Source organism: Acinonyx jubatus, chromosome E4, assembly GCF_027475565.1.
Source record: "Acinonyx jubatus isolate Ajub_Pintada_27869175 chromosome E4, VMU_Ajub_asm_v1.0, whole genome shotgun sequence".
NCBI lineage: Eukaryota > Metazoa > Chordata > Mammalia > Carnivora > Felidae > Acinonyx > Acinonyx jubatus.
In genome coordinates this window covers 4,596,051-4,610,214 of record NC_069395.1, presented here as the reverse complement: position 1 = coordinate 4,610,214, position 14,164 = coordinate 4,596,051, and the positions used below count along the sequence as shown (strand labels likewise).

General features: G+C 58.2%; 1 protein-coding gene across 1 annotated transcript; it reads left to right on the top strand.

The window, feature by feature from the left end:
- The first annotated feature begins 129 nt into the window (after positions 1 to 129).
- Positions 130 to 12,578, top strand: SLAMF9 (SLAM family member 9). The gene is given in 7 exon segments (XM_053209712.1): positions 130 to 171; positions 4,365 to 4,556; positions 10,016 to 10,127; positions 10,443 to 10,904; positions 11,704 to 11,849; positions 11,852 to 11,984; positions 12,367 to 12,578. Coding segments are annotated over 7 exon segments (1,299 nt in total).
- The last annotated feature ends 1,586 nt before the right edge of the window (positions 12,579 to 14,164 follow it).

Below are 14,164 nucleotides of genomic sequence, written 5' to 3'. Positions count from 1 at the left end.
CTGGCCTTTGCCAAGGGCTGCTGGGTTGGTCCTTAGGGGTGTCGTGTCCCATAGGAGTGTCTCTGTTTGCACGGGGACCTCGGCCGCCAGACAGTCTAACAACGTGGCTTATGATGAGGGTTTGGGGACATGCGGCATCATTTCTACCGCCAGAGGGAGTGGATGCGGAAGGTACGAGCCGGGCCTTCAGAAGGGCGGGACGCTAAGGGGCAGCCGCGTGGGCTGAGGTCATCAAGCTCATTGTTGTCATGTGGGAGCGGAGCGGAACCGGGGACAGGACGCGTTTGGTACTTTCCCCGGGCCCGTGTCCTTCTGCTCGAGGCTGCCTCTCACGGGCAGCCTTTCCCTGTCATAAGGCACAATGGCGAACATAAAGGCTTTCAGTGTGTTCCGTGAGTCCTTCTAGCAAATTACTGAACCTGAGGTGGTTCCGGGAACCCCGTGGAATGTGCAGCGGGCGTCAGAGGCGAGGGTGGTCTCGTGTGGACCGTGTTCTCCCACCGTGGGCCGGGCCGCCCTCTTGCACGCGGTTTGCAATGCGTCGGAGAGAAGACACCAGTCGGTTAGGAAAATCAGATGAAAAGCCAGCGGGGTAGGCAGATAAGCTGGAGCCAGGAGCAAGGTCACTATCCAAATGGCGTCTCTCGCGCTGTGTCCCCGCTAAGGCAGGGCCACAAGGGTGGGTCTCCCCTCGACAGCACGGGTCTGGGAGGGCGGCGAGGCATCTGCGCAATCACAGGACTGCTCGGGAAACGGTGTGGCCGCCGCGAACACTGTCTTTAGCCGCGTCTTTCGGCCGCCCCGTCGGCAACTCCTGCGTTGTCCGCGCGTCCCCCACGGGCTCTGGGTGTTGCAGCAAAAGTGCTTGAGAAGGCGAGTGGTCATGGCCCTTGTGGGATGGTTTGCCTCTCCGCTTTCTGATCACCCGCCTGACCCGGCTTGTGATTCTCCAGGGGAACGAACTACCCACACCCCAGCTTTGATGGCCTCTGTCGGGACAAGCCATGGTGACTTGCTTACGAGGGTACACGCTATTCTCTTACTCTTTTACAGCCACAGAATCAGTAATAAACACTATTTTAAAGAATTTCAAGTATACTGGGGGATGGTTTTTTTAAAGGGAAGTTCCCCCTCCCGCCAAGAAATCTTTTCATAAGCCTGATATGTAAATGGGGGGGGGGCTGGAATTCGACCTCTGGCGGTGCCTCGATGCCTCGTTTCTTTGCCCCCCTGCAAGCCCGGAGCCACCACGGAACCCTCAGGGCCCCGAGGCGCTGCCATCGGGTTTTATGCTGAGAGGGGCTGCTGCCCCCAGCCTCCACCAGAAAAGTCCATTTATGCTTCGCGAACTGGGTTTCTGGTAATATTTCCTTGGAGGGAAGGGCTGTGTGGATGTTTCCTAAAGTTCAGAAACCAGTGTTCCAAAGAGGACTGGATGGCACGGACTTCGGGTGACACGGCACCAGGCGAGCTTCTGGAAGGTGTCGAGTTAGGCACGGACCCCTGCCTCCCCTCCCCTGCACACCCCTTCCGACGAGGCCATGCGCAGTCAGCCCGACTGGACATCCCGAGTGCCAGGCCTCGTCCATGCCGGGGTCATTCTTCCCGCCTCTCCTGCCCCCTCCCACAGAGCGGCCTGGTGGCTGCTCCGAGATGCTCCACTTGTCCTGTCCCTCCATTTCCTCTTCTGGGAGACTGGGGGGGGGATCCCTGAGGCCTCCCCTGTCCTTAGCCCTGTCCACAGATGGGGAGAAAATGTTGCACCCTTGCTGTTCTGTTATTAGCTTGCTGCCCCCTTGGGGAAGGGAAGCCTCTCCCTTCCAGGTGGCCTGACCCCCAAGCCGCTCTCAGTGCCCTGGGTCAGGACCCCAGACAGACCCTCTCTTGCCCGGGAAGAAGGATTTGACCCAGAGAGCAGAGCGACCCCATAGGGTGTCATGGATCTCTACAGGGGATAAGGTCTTCTCTGGTGAGAGCGTTTGTCTTGGATAATGAAGGTCTGCAGCCTTTCTCAGGAGAAGTGTTTAGTGTGTGCGCGTGCACGTGTGCATGTGTGAGTATGTGTATGGGTGTGTGCAGGTGTGGGTACGTGTGCTTGTACGTGTGCGAGCGTGCACACGCGTGCATGTGTGAGTACACGTGAGTGTGTGCAGGTGTGAGTACGTGTGTATGGGTGTGTGCATGCGAGCACGCGCGTGCATGTGTGAGTACACACGTGTGTGTTCATGTGCGAGTATGTGTGCATACGTGTGTGTACATGTACGTGTGCATGTGTGTTTGCGCATGGGGCTGGGGGGGGCGCTTTCTGAATCCCAAATTAGTAAATCACTACTCAGTGGGTCAAAGATGAAATTTGCAAAATCTCTCCAAAGAACCAGCTGGTCCGATGGAAGCGTCTACCGTGTTAGAAGAACGAGGTGGGGTGGCCGTGGCCTTGGCACGCAGAGTCACAGAGGTAAACCCCGACGGTGGCTTCTGGTTTCTGGCTGGGGCTCCTGCAGCCGGCCCGCCGCAGCCTGGCAGAGGGAGCACCGTGGAGAAGGGCGCGGGGGGGGGGGGGGGGGTTGGGGCCAAATTGTTGAGCCACAGGCCGTCTCCTTTCCCCGAGCACCGTGCTCTCCGGCAGCCTTCGGTCGCCAACTCCTCATGCTGACCGAGCGAGCGGGAGACGTCGGGGCGCAGCTGCGGCTGGCGGGTTTGGTCTGAGCACTGGGCCCAGTGGACACCTGGCCGCCGTCCGGGTCGTTCCTTCGTGTGGTTCTGTCCTCACCTCGCCACTTCCTGCCGGCTGTTGTTCGCCCGTGTGTGTTGCTCACGTTCCCCCAGCCCCTGTGTGATGCTGTAGCCGCCGCATTTCCCGGCTCACGGCCGCCGCCCGCATCCAGAGCAGCGCCTAGCGCTTACCCGAAGCTTCGTGAACATTTGCGGGATGAACATAGTTTAATGCGCCACTTGACGATGTCACCTCTGATAAAACGAGGCAGCATCCCAGATTCTGATAAATTCTGGGACGTCAAAGCGCGAGGCTTTGGAGCCTGCTCTGTGAGTGCTAAAGTCAATGAGAAAAGTACCCTCGGTGGTGGGGGGGGAGGCCCTGCCCCGGCTGCGGCCTTGGCTTTCCTCCGGCCACAGGCCTCCGCACCCTTCCGGCTCCTTGAGCGCCTCCAGCCTCAAATACAATTAAAAGTGAAAAGCGTGTACAAATGCAAACTGACAATTCCACCAAAACACGAGTAACTTGTACCGCGCGGGTTTTCTGTGCGCGGGGACATCACCAGATGTAGCTCTGTTACAGCTCAAGTCAGTCCAGCCGAGTCAAGTCTCCGGCCAGCAGGACACCCGGTGACCTGGGGGTGGGCGTCTGCTTGGCCTCGTGTGGCCCCCAAGAAACGCCCCTCTAGCATCCGGACCTCTGGTTTTTGGTTTTCCTTTTTGCGGTTTTAATTTGTAAAATAAGGGGTTGGACGAGACCAATAGATTCTGAACTTTTCTTCTTTGGGCGACGGCGCCCTGTTTTCCAACAGCTTCTGTTTCAACAGCCCCCACCTCCCCCTGCCCCCCGCCCCGGCCACCGCCAAAGGATAAGCGGGGACACGGGACCCGGGACCCGGGCCATGTCAGGTGGACGCTCCCAGGCCTCGCTCCTGCTTCCCCTGCATGATCGGGGACAGAGCGCCCCCAAGTTGCCAGGGGACCCCCAGGAGGACTCACTGAAAGCCCCAGAGACCCTCTCCTGTTCTGGGAAGCCCAGCCCAAGAAGCGGGCAGTCTCAGAGCCCTACTCACGCGGAGACAAAGATTTATGGCCGGGGAATTTCCTCTCCGTTTCAGTGAAACAGAGGAGCAGGCAGAGTGCGGTGTGGTCCGATGTTAGCCTGCAGCGGCCCCCCTGGGGGACCTGGAGCAGCAGGCGGATTTGCAGCCCCTCCCCCCACAGTCCCCCCCCTGGTTCCCCGGGTCTGGAGCGGGGCCAGAGGAACCGGCGAGGTAACCGGCCCTCCGAGGGACTCTGTGCGGCTCTGCGGTGCACGCGCTGATCCCTGCGTTCTGAACTCGATGGCGCTTGGGAGAAGACGAGGGCAGCGGGTGTGCGGGAGTCGCTCTAGGGTCTGGATGCCCGGGAGGGACGAGGAATGAGTTGCCGGGTGCGGCGCACCTGAGGCTCAGGGCAGCGAGCGTGCTGGGCTGACCTGGCACAGGGGGGTGGGGAGGGGGCGCGAACTCCCGGTAACTCCCAGCTGGGCCGCCTCCGCCAGCGACGCCCTCTGCCTCCCCGACCGCGGCGGATCGGTGCTGCCAGGGAACCTTCTCGAATAAGCCTGGGCATGTGTCCAGCATTAGAGACTTCCTGTGTATTCTCCTCAGTGGCCCCAGACCCTGGCCGATGACAGAGGGGCTCTGGGTCGTCCTGAGGCCAAAGCCCTTGAGCTTTCCGAGTCGCGGGCCATCAGTGAGAAGCACATCTCACAGGCACGGACCCTCCCGGTTGTCACCCTTTGCAGGCTCATTTCCTTTGACACCTCATTTCGTTCCACCGCTGCCCGGCAGGCGGAGCAGGTGCGGTGAGGACCCCACTCCGCAGAGGGAGGAGCCCAGGCAGTGTGACAGTTGTAGGTGCGTTCTGCCCGCCCCACCGCCCCCTCCGGACCGTCGGGGCCATTTGTTGGCCAGAAGAGCTAAGGGTGGTCCTCAACTCTTAAAGCTTAGCTAGCGGGGCGCCTGGGTGGCTCGGTCATTGGGCGTTCGAGTCCTGATTTCAGCTCAGGTCATGATCTCATGGCTCGTGGGTTCGAGCCCCGCACTGGGCTCCGTGTTGACAGCGTGGAGCCTGCTTGGGATTCCCTCTCTCTCCCTCTCCCTCTGCCCCTCCCTCCCTCTCTCTCTCTCTCTCAAAATAGATAAACTTAAAAAAAATAATAAAGCTTAGCTAGCTCACTGAGACTCCTTTAGTAAGATTTTGCTCCTGTTCTAGGGTATCCACATAATTTATCCTACAAACCAGGACCCTTCCTAAGAGCAAAAAGGGGCATTATTGATACCCAGGCCAGGACAACAGGCGTAAACTGGGACAGTCCCCAGAAACCTGGACACAGAGTCACCTGATCTGTTTCGAACCCTGTCCTTTCTCCCAAAATGCCTGCCTTTGACACACCCACTCAAACCCTCAGTTTCAGCAGATAACGTTACCTCTACTTTGCCGAGAAAATTAAAACCACCAGACAGGACTCCCCTCAGCTTCTTGCCACTTACAAACCCACCCCATCTCTGGCTGTCTTTTCCTAAAATAAAAGACGATCTCGCACCCCGAGGCTGGGGCTTCCTCCCGGGCCCTGAATCTCAGCTCCCTCGCATCTTCTGGGAGCGGTGGGGGCCCCTCTGCGTCCACCCTGTCATTCATTTCCTGCTTCCTGCTTGCTTCTCTCCTCAGCATTTAAATATGTTCAACTGTCTCCTATCTTAAAACAGATTTTCTACCTAACCCCCCAACCCCCATCCCCCCCCCCCACCTCCGTGCACCTCTGGCCCGTCCTGTATTTCTCCAGCCGTGACAGGTGACCTTCTGGGGAGAGCGGGCCTTATACACTTGAGCTGCCCTCGAGGCCCTGGGAGCTGCCTCCTGCCCCCTCTGCTGCCCCGCTCAGCTCCTTCACCTCAGTCTCTCGGCCTCGCCTGGTGGGATCCTGGCGGGATCCACGTGCCCTGCCATGCGTGGGGGCTGTTCTCTCCCACCTCAGGGACCCCGCAAGGGCTGGTCCCTGTGCAGGGGGAGCTCTGGGCCCTTCTGGGCGCCCTTTAACCACCTGCACGCTATTTTAGGGTTCTCCTGCCACCTTCACAGCCCTGCTCAGTCACTGCTTTTAACCCTGACCTTGAAGAAGAAGGCGAACTGGGCAGGTGGAATAGGACAGAGACGTGAGGAGGTGGCTTACTTGGGACTTATCTGCTAATGGCTCCTCCAGGGCCATGGCTTTGCTGTGCGGGTCCCCATCTGTCCAGACCCGAAGAGAAGCTGAGGAGAGAGAGTCTGATGAAAGGTCGGACCCTTTATTACTGCCCCTCCCCTCCGTCGGAGCAGGACCGGCTTCTCCCTGGCCCCTCTTTCCCAGGGCTATGATGGCAGGAGAAACTTATTTGTCCCTAAGAAAACCCGGCGGGAGACACCGGGGAGCTAAATGTCACGGGTGCAACTATTTTTATCACGGACAACAGTATCTTACTCTGGGTTCCTCCCAGAGCAGGGCCTTGGACAAGGGCTTGGGTGGAGGAAGTCTTTATGGGGAGGTGACCCGGGAAGCCAACCTGAAAGAATGAGGAAGACGAGCCTGGGAGGGGAGGAAAGCCAACACCGGTTGTGTCAAGGGTGGGTCACTGCCATGGGCAAGTGGGGCTCAACCCTTGAAGAACCACAGAGCACAAGCCTCAGCAGGGTCGCAGGGAAGGGCAGGGGGGCGTTTAGCCACCAAGTCGGCGCCTCACTGGCTGGGGTGGCCTCCGGGGTCTGTACACGGCCCCCCTGCGCCTCCGCGCCTGGGCTGAGTGGCCCTCCACTGCCCAGAAGCGGAAAAGCAGAGGTGCAGGCATGGGGGGGTGCGGGGGGAACGTCACGACGCCGTCCAACAGCAACGCTGAAATCAGCCGGGCCAGAGGCTGCGGGAAGGGAACCCAAAGTGTCTGTCGCATGCCAGGTGTTGGCCGGGAGCCTCTCTGCACGGTTCCACCACCGTGTCTATAAGCCAGGTGTCAGGAGAGCAAAGCAGAGTGAGGGGGACCTCTCTCCCCTGGTGGGATTTACAGCAGGATCGAAGGGCAGCCTGGGTCCCTGCTCTGGGACCCCTCACCCGGGGGTGGGGATTCAGGGTGGGTCGCTGGAAAGAGAGTTCTTTGACACAGCTGTTGTTTTATTCTGAGTTCCCGCCGCTTCCCCCTAAAGGACGCGGGCCAAGGGAGGGGCGGTCAAGGTGAGGACTCGGGGAGGTTGGACATGGGTCCCGTGGGGGAGGGTCCAAGGCCTGGGAGCGTCGTGCGCTGAGATCTGACCCCCTCGAGGCAGGCAGGAGTGCGATGTGCTGTAGATCCCGGCACCTGTCAGGGAGGAATATGACAGATCACCGAGGGCCAGCATTGAGACAGCCTGCTGCCTGAGTCTCTGGTGCCACACAGCGGGGACAGCGGAGGGGCGGGAAGAGGGGACAGAACGTTGGCCACATGTCCAGGGGCTGTGGAGGGCCTTTCGAAGGACCACCCAGAGTAGAGATGCATCTGCCCTGGGTCAAGGGTAGGAGGGATAGGACCAGCAGAAACTCTCCAGAAGCCACAAAACTGCTCCTCAGAGGAAGAGACCATCTTAACCATCTGCCAGACCCACAGACAGCAAAGCCACTTAGCCGGACATCGTCACCTCTCCTTCAGGCGCTCACCCTGCTGGAGAGGCAGGGCAGGAGCTGGGGGCAGGGAGCTCCGGGCAGAAGTGCCTGGTAAGCTGGGAGCGAGCAGAGACACTCTTTTTATTTTTTATTTTTATTAAAAAAAATTTTTTTTTTTCTAAACTTTCATCGAGCAGAGACACTCTTTCCCCTTCCCCGGCGTAGGCTCCCAACCTGAGACAGACCCAAGCGGGGGGAGAGGGAGACCGACTTGAAGTTAAGGTTGGAATTTTGTGTTATTACACGGGACAGGAAGTTCTCATCTCTGAACTCAGACCAGAAGCCAAGACCAGGGTTCTCATCCGAGGCAGGGGAAGACCACCCTACTGGACAAAAATGAAGGGGCCGGGGGCACCCGGCTGGCTCGTTCGGTGGAGCGTGCGACTCTTGATCTTGGGGTTGTGAGTTCAAACCCCACCGGGGGTGTAGACATTACTGAAAAATAAAATCTTTGAACCACAGCAACAGTGAAGGGGCAGTGAGCGACAGATATGGAGTTGAGTTCCCACGAGGCAGAATGAAAATCAGATTTTCAGAGCGCTTGAAAATCATCTTCTGAGAAGTCCCTTCTGCACATCGGACTGAGAGAGCTTAGGGAGGATGGTGGTGTGCGAGAGAGAGAGAGAGAGAGAGAGAATTATGTCCCTCTACGCAAGAAGCATGACATATTGTTTATGCTTGTTTATGAAGACAGGTCCAACCAATCTGGTCACACCGTGTTCACTGCAGCGGCCACGAAGGTGATCCTGGATCCCCGTCAAGAGAGAACTCGTCTTCCTCTGCAGGAATGCAGTTGATGGACAGCCTCCAGCACAGCCCCCCGGGCCCCTGCTCTTCCTGGGGAGGCCCAGCTGTGACTGCGCAGAGAGGGTGAGGGATCTTTGCTGCAGAGCAGGGACTGTCCGCTTTGCACAGTGGTGCTGGTGGCCTCTCCCTGCCTGACCCTGCTTCCTTCCTTTTTATCTTTTATGGGCTTTTCCCTCCACCCACGTGGAACTTCGTTCACCCCCAACGCCAGCACCTGCTTCTCGGAGACCCCAACGGATAGACTCACCCTTTAAACTCTGCACATTATGCATGTGACTTTGTTTTGGTTTGTTCTGATTTCTTTTTTTAATGGGAAGATTACATAAGAACGTTTTCATACTCAGACTGGGACCTGATCTACGTTTTCAAAAAAACTCTAATCCCTGAGGTTTGATGCTCCTGAAATTGAACTTTCAGGACACCCCACCTCATTCTCTCAGCAGATCCTGCTACCCTTGAGATCGTTTCTCCTTGAAAGCTTTTCCTGACCTCCTGACTTCAAATTTGCTAGATCCCCTTGTCCTAGCCTCCCCAGATGAGTCCTTGGTGAAACTCATCAAGCTCTCAGTTAGTTGTCCGAGGTCAGATCCTTGCCCCTGATCTCTTTGAAGTCACGATCTAAAACTCTTGGTCACTGCTAATCCCTCAGGACTCAGGCCAGTGCCTCGGCCACAGAAGCTGCTTAGTAAATAGCTGACAGAGTGCTGAATCTGCCAACCTAAAGGCTTGAAAAGCTGGCCCTTGACCAGAACTGATGTATCTGCCCCCATTGTGTCCTCGGTCTTGGGGACATCGCTCTTGCTTCCTGATCACAGCACAGACCCGTAGAGTTGAGTGTTTAAAAAAACCCTAAGGGTTATCCCATCTGATGCCAGACAGGTTGTGCGACGTCCAACAAGCCAAGATTTTCCAGTGTTAGCTTGACTACCAGGGGTGGAGACTACCTCGTAAGGCCACCACTGCCTCCTGGACAGCTCTGACCGTCAGATTTCCTACAGCTTTGGTCCACATCATATTCACACCATTTACTCTTTCCATAATGTGGACAACTTAAATGGGCTCTCTGGCCCAAAGTGCTTTTGTTAAGGGGGTCGAAAGTTTTCTTCCTCCGAATAGTCTCTCAAGTGGGGACCCAGCAAGAGTAAACTAGAAATACTCCAGGGGCACCTGGGTGGCTCAGTCGCGTGAGCCTCTGACTCTCGGATTTGGTTCAGGTCAGGTCATGATCTGGTGGCTCACGACTTCAAGCCCTGCACCGGGCTCCTTCTCTCTCTCTCCCTACTCCCCTTTCTCAAAATAAATAAATAAACTTAAAAAAAAAAAAAAGAGAGAAATACTTCATTTATTCATCCATTCCAGAAATATCACTTGGTTGCCACCTGTGTCTAACGTGGGACTTACAGAGATGTCCCAAAAGTTGGAGTCCATCTGGGGAGAGAAAGATGCTTATAAGGTCAGATGACCACAGCGACACAGGAACTTCCAAACGAGAGCTGACGCAGAGTATGCTGAGGGCTCAGGACAGGTGGTGGTGGGGGAGGGGTGGGTTGGGAATACAGGGGGCAAGGAGTCTAGGAAGGCTTTCTGGAGGAAGTGGGGTCCGAGTGGCGTTCGGTGGACAGGAAGCATGAGTCAGGGAGTGAACCAGATCAGCAGTTGGGCTCAGAGAGAAGTTCCCAAGACCTACAGGGAAGGGCTTGGTGAGGATAAGGGAAGTCGGAGGCTGCTGGGGGGTGGGATGTATTTCCCCTCCTAGGGACTGTCAATCAGTCGCTCTGTCTCTAGCAGCCTGTCTTCTTCATAGTCTTGGGGGCCGAGCAGGCCAACCTCCTCGGGCGCAGGGCCGCTGACATGGGGGCCCTTCGGATGCTGTTCCTGCTCCCGCTGCTTCGGGCAGGTGAGAGACTGCAGTCCCGGGACAAGAGAGTCTCCTCCCCTCTGCTCTGCTGTTCTGCTGGGGCTTGGGCTGGCTGGGCACCTTCTCTGGGGCCGGATGCTTTGGCCCTTCTGGACTAAAGAGGAGTAGGGTGTGGCTTTGGTGCAGGACTGAGAGATGAGGAAGCCTGGGCTCTAGAAAGGGGACCAGCCCGCAGCAGCCACGAAGGGAAAACCCGGAGGGGGACGACCCAGACGGAAGCCAGCCCCTGGCAGGTGCTCAAGTCAGGCACAGTGGAAAGCTAGAGCCAGACAGGTGGCAGGGGGCGAGGCTGAGTGCGGGGCCGGAAGCCGCACGGTCGGGGGGCCGTGCGCACGCGCCACAGCCCCGCTTCCAGGCTCGGCGGCCCCGAGACACCGGTGGGGCCTTTGCCTCCGTCTCCTCCTTTCCTTGCAGCCGACGGGGATTCTGGAGATGGCGTGGAGGCCGAGGAAGTAGTCGCTGTGCTTCAGGAGTCCGTCAGCCTTCCCCTGGAGGTACCATTCAATGACAAGGTCGAGGACGTCATCTGGTCCTCTCGCATAAGGCTTGCCACGGTGGTTCCGGGGAGAGAGGGACAGCCGGCTACCATCACGGTGACCAACGCTCGATACGCGGGCAGAGTGAGCTTCCCGGACCCCAGCTACTCCCTGCTCACCAGCAATCTGAGCTGGGGGGACTCAGGGCCTTACAAGGCTCAGGTCAACCTGAGGACGTCCCAGATCTCCGCCAGGCAGCGTTACAGGCTCCGTGTCTACCGTGAGTCGAGGCTGGGAATTCTAAAGCTGCTTTTTGGGGCTCTCCTGGGCTTTGCACGCAGGAGTAGTGGTCTCAGGACTCAGGGCTGTGGTTTGAGGGGCTAGGACCGGAAGGCAGAGTGTCTCCGGTGTGCCCAACCCCAGGATCTGAGCTGCAGCCACCGGTGCAGTGAGGCCCTGGGCCCTAAGGCTGTTTCCCTGGACCTTCCCAACATGGTGAGAGGGGCAGGTGCCCCAGACCTTGCCGGGGGGGGGGGGTGTCTCTCCCTCCCACCGAGATTCTGCCTCTTGGCATTGGATGCCGCCTCTAGTCCTGAGCTTTTTATCCTTCTGTGTGATGTGAGGGCTCCTAACCAACGTCTCCTCTCTACCTGGACCAAGTCTCTTAGTGCCTGTGACATTGACTGATGTTCTACCTCGAATCTTGCAGAGACGCTGACTGAACTATAAATGCCCCCCCCCCCCGCCCCTCCACACGCAGAACGTGTGACAATATTTTCTGGGATCAAGGAGGCAGAATAGGGTTTAGAGGGAGGTGGGGTGCAAAGGGGAGAGAGAGAAGGCGAGACATTGGGCGGTGGGGGGGGGGAGTAGGAAATGCCAAAGGCAGGTCTGTCTACCTTAGCAGCTGCCCGGGGGACCCTGGAAGCAGATGTTATGGTGGATGGGTTCTGTTAGTCTCTGTTTACATGAAGGGACTCTCAGGGGACACACCCTTCACCCCATTATTGAGGAGCTTAAGGAAACAGACCTGACCCCTGATTACGTAGAAGGCCTTTGCACATTCCTCTTTCATCTAGGACGGCTGTCGGAGCCTCGCGTCACGGTGGGCTTTGAGAATTCCAGGGAAGGTGGCTGTAATGTGTCCCTGACGTGCTCCGTAGAGAAGGTGGGCCTGGATGTGACCCACAGCTGGCTGTCCTGGGAACATGGCACTGAGACACTGAGACAGTCCGTGAGGGCTCTGCCCTCAGCGCGTCCCGGAGACCTGGGGACAATGCCCTCTCCTATACCTGCAGGGCCACCAACCCCGTCAGCAGCGTCCGTTCCTGCCTAGTCCTTGCCGGGCCCTTCTGTGCAGGTACCGGGACCCCAGAGACAGGTGGCCACCTCCCTCCCTCAGCCCCTCCCAAGAGAGTGCCTGGGATCCAGAACCTCCCTCCTTCCCAGGGGGACTTGACCACTGCACTGGGGGGGGGGGCAGTGCTCCCCCGTTTCCAAAGGTTCTCTACTCTCTGGCTTAGCTTAAGATCACCGCCCCCTCCCCCCCCCCCCCCCCCCGGATCTTAGTTCCTGAGCTTCCGTGACTAGAACACGTATATCCAGAGACACTTGAAAAGGAACAGCAACTGACTGCTGACTCGAGCCCCCTGTGTGGGATCTGGGCCAGGGGTCTGCCTCTTAATGGGGACCTCCCCCTCCCTCTGGCAAGCCCCGCTCTCCTTGCCTCCTTCTGCCCCCAGATCCTGGCTATGCCTTGGACACGTCCACTTACTTCTGCCTCTGAGCCAAAGGGCTGCTCTTCTGCTTCCTCGTGGTCACTCTGGCCGTGGGGCTCTGGCTCATCTGAGCCCAGAAAAGATGCAGAATGCCAGGGATGAGGACCCCCAGGAGAAACGAGGCTGAAGCCTCGCCCCGGCCTGGCCCGATCGCCCCTTGGGGACCCCTGTGCTGAGCACTCTTTCTTCCCAACCCCTCCCCCACCCCGGAGTCCTTCCCGCCACCCCCCCACCGTGCTTCTCCTCCAGGGGGCCACCGGGTGGGTGTCCCAAGGGCCATACTCCCCGAGGGAAGATTATCCGGCAATAAAGTCAAATCAGGTGACCGCCACTCTGGAGGAGCCGGCCTTTGGTCCTTGGCTGGATGATTCCGGGCCAAACCTGCTTCCCTGAACTTCCTTCTGTTCCAGCCGTCCTATCTGGGGCTGAGGCGAGCCCGATGACCCTCAGTCACCTCCCTATCTGCCTGACGCTAGCTGCTCAGGGCCTCTGACGCCTGACCCAGGGGCACAACAACTCGGCTGGACCAGTAGCTGAAGTCTGGACCCCTGACCGCTGTCTGCGGTTGGTCTTATTGTCCTGTCCTCCCCTAAAGATCCCCATGTCTCAGACCTTCTCTCTGGACCTTTGTCCCCGGCTCCTGCCCACCCCTTCCACGCACACCTGTAAGCAAAGGACCTTAAGCTGATTCTCTTGTTCTTTCCCGATCCCCTCAAGCCGTCCACGTTCCCCACCCTCCCCCGGGCCTGCTGAACCACTATGTTGGTCACCCTCCCACGTCGGATCTTGTGGGTATCACTCAATGCAGCCGCCACGCGGGGCAGGTGGGGAAGCATTAGGGAGGGGAACAGGAAGCCGTCCAGGTGACAGGTGATGAGGGTCGAGGGTCGAGAGTGACTTGGAGGAGGTGGTGTAGGATAGGGTGACAGCACTGGGGAAGACGGCAGGAGCTCGGGGCTCTGCTCTGCCACTCGCTTGGGACATTTTGTTCAGCATCCAGACTCGGTCCGTTTTTACAAGGAAACTCTGCATAGGGGCAGGCATAGGGGCAGCCAATGGGGCTCTTACCAGAGACGTGGCTGTGGAGGTGGGGACAGGACTATGCCCCTGGGGACCATGGGAAGAGGAGTCTGAGGGACTAGGGACCAACATTCCTGACCTTCCTCCAGATCTCACCTTCCCCTCTCAGTGAGAAGGATGCTGATCTCCAAAGGGACTTCCAAGAGAAGGAATGTCAGGCTGTGAAGGGAGTGGGATGCACAGGGGTTGTGGGGACAAAGGACACAGCCTGGGAAACAGGACAGGGGGCCAGGCACGCTTTTCTCTTCCTTCCTTTCCTTTCCTTTCCTTTCCTTCCTTCCTTCCTTCCTTCCTTCCTTCCTTCCTTCCTTCCTTCCTTCCTTCCTTCCTTCCTTCCTTCCTTGTTTTATTTTGAGATATAGAGGGGGAGAGAGGGAATCCCAAGCAGGTTCCACACTCTCAGCATGGTGCCCAACATGTGGCTTGAACTCACAAACCACGAGATGGTGACCTGAGCCAAAGCCGGATGCTTAACCAACTGAGCCACCTGGATGCCCCATCTTGGTGACGTTTCTATGCAGGAGACAGAGCCCCTTGGGGCCTGGGAAGGAGGTATTGAGGTTGGGGACCAGTCCCCACAGAGCTCCTCAGGCAGGCAACTGATCCGTTCTAGTCCCTGAGGGCCCAAGCCCTGGCGCCCCTGGAAGAAGGTCCCTGGCCTGAGGTCTCCCAAGCAGTCCCA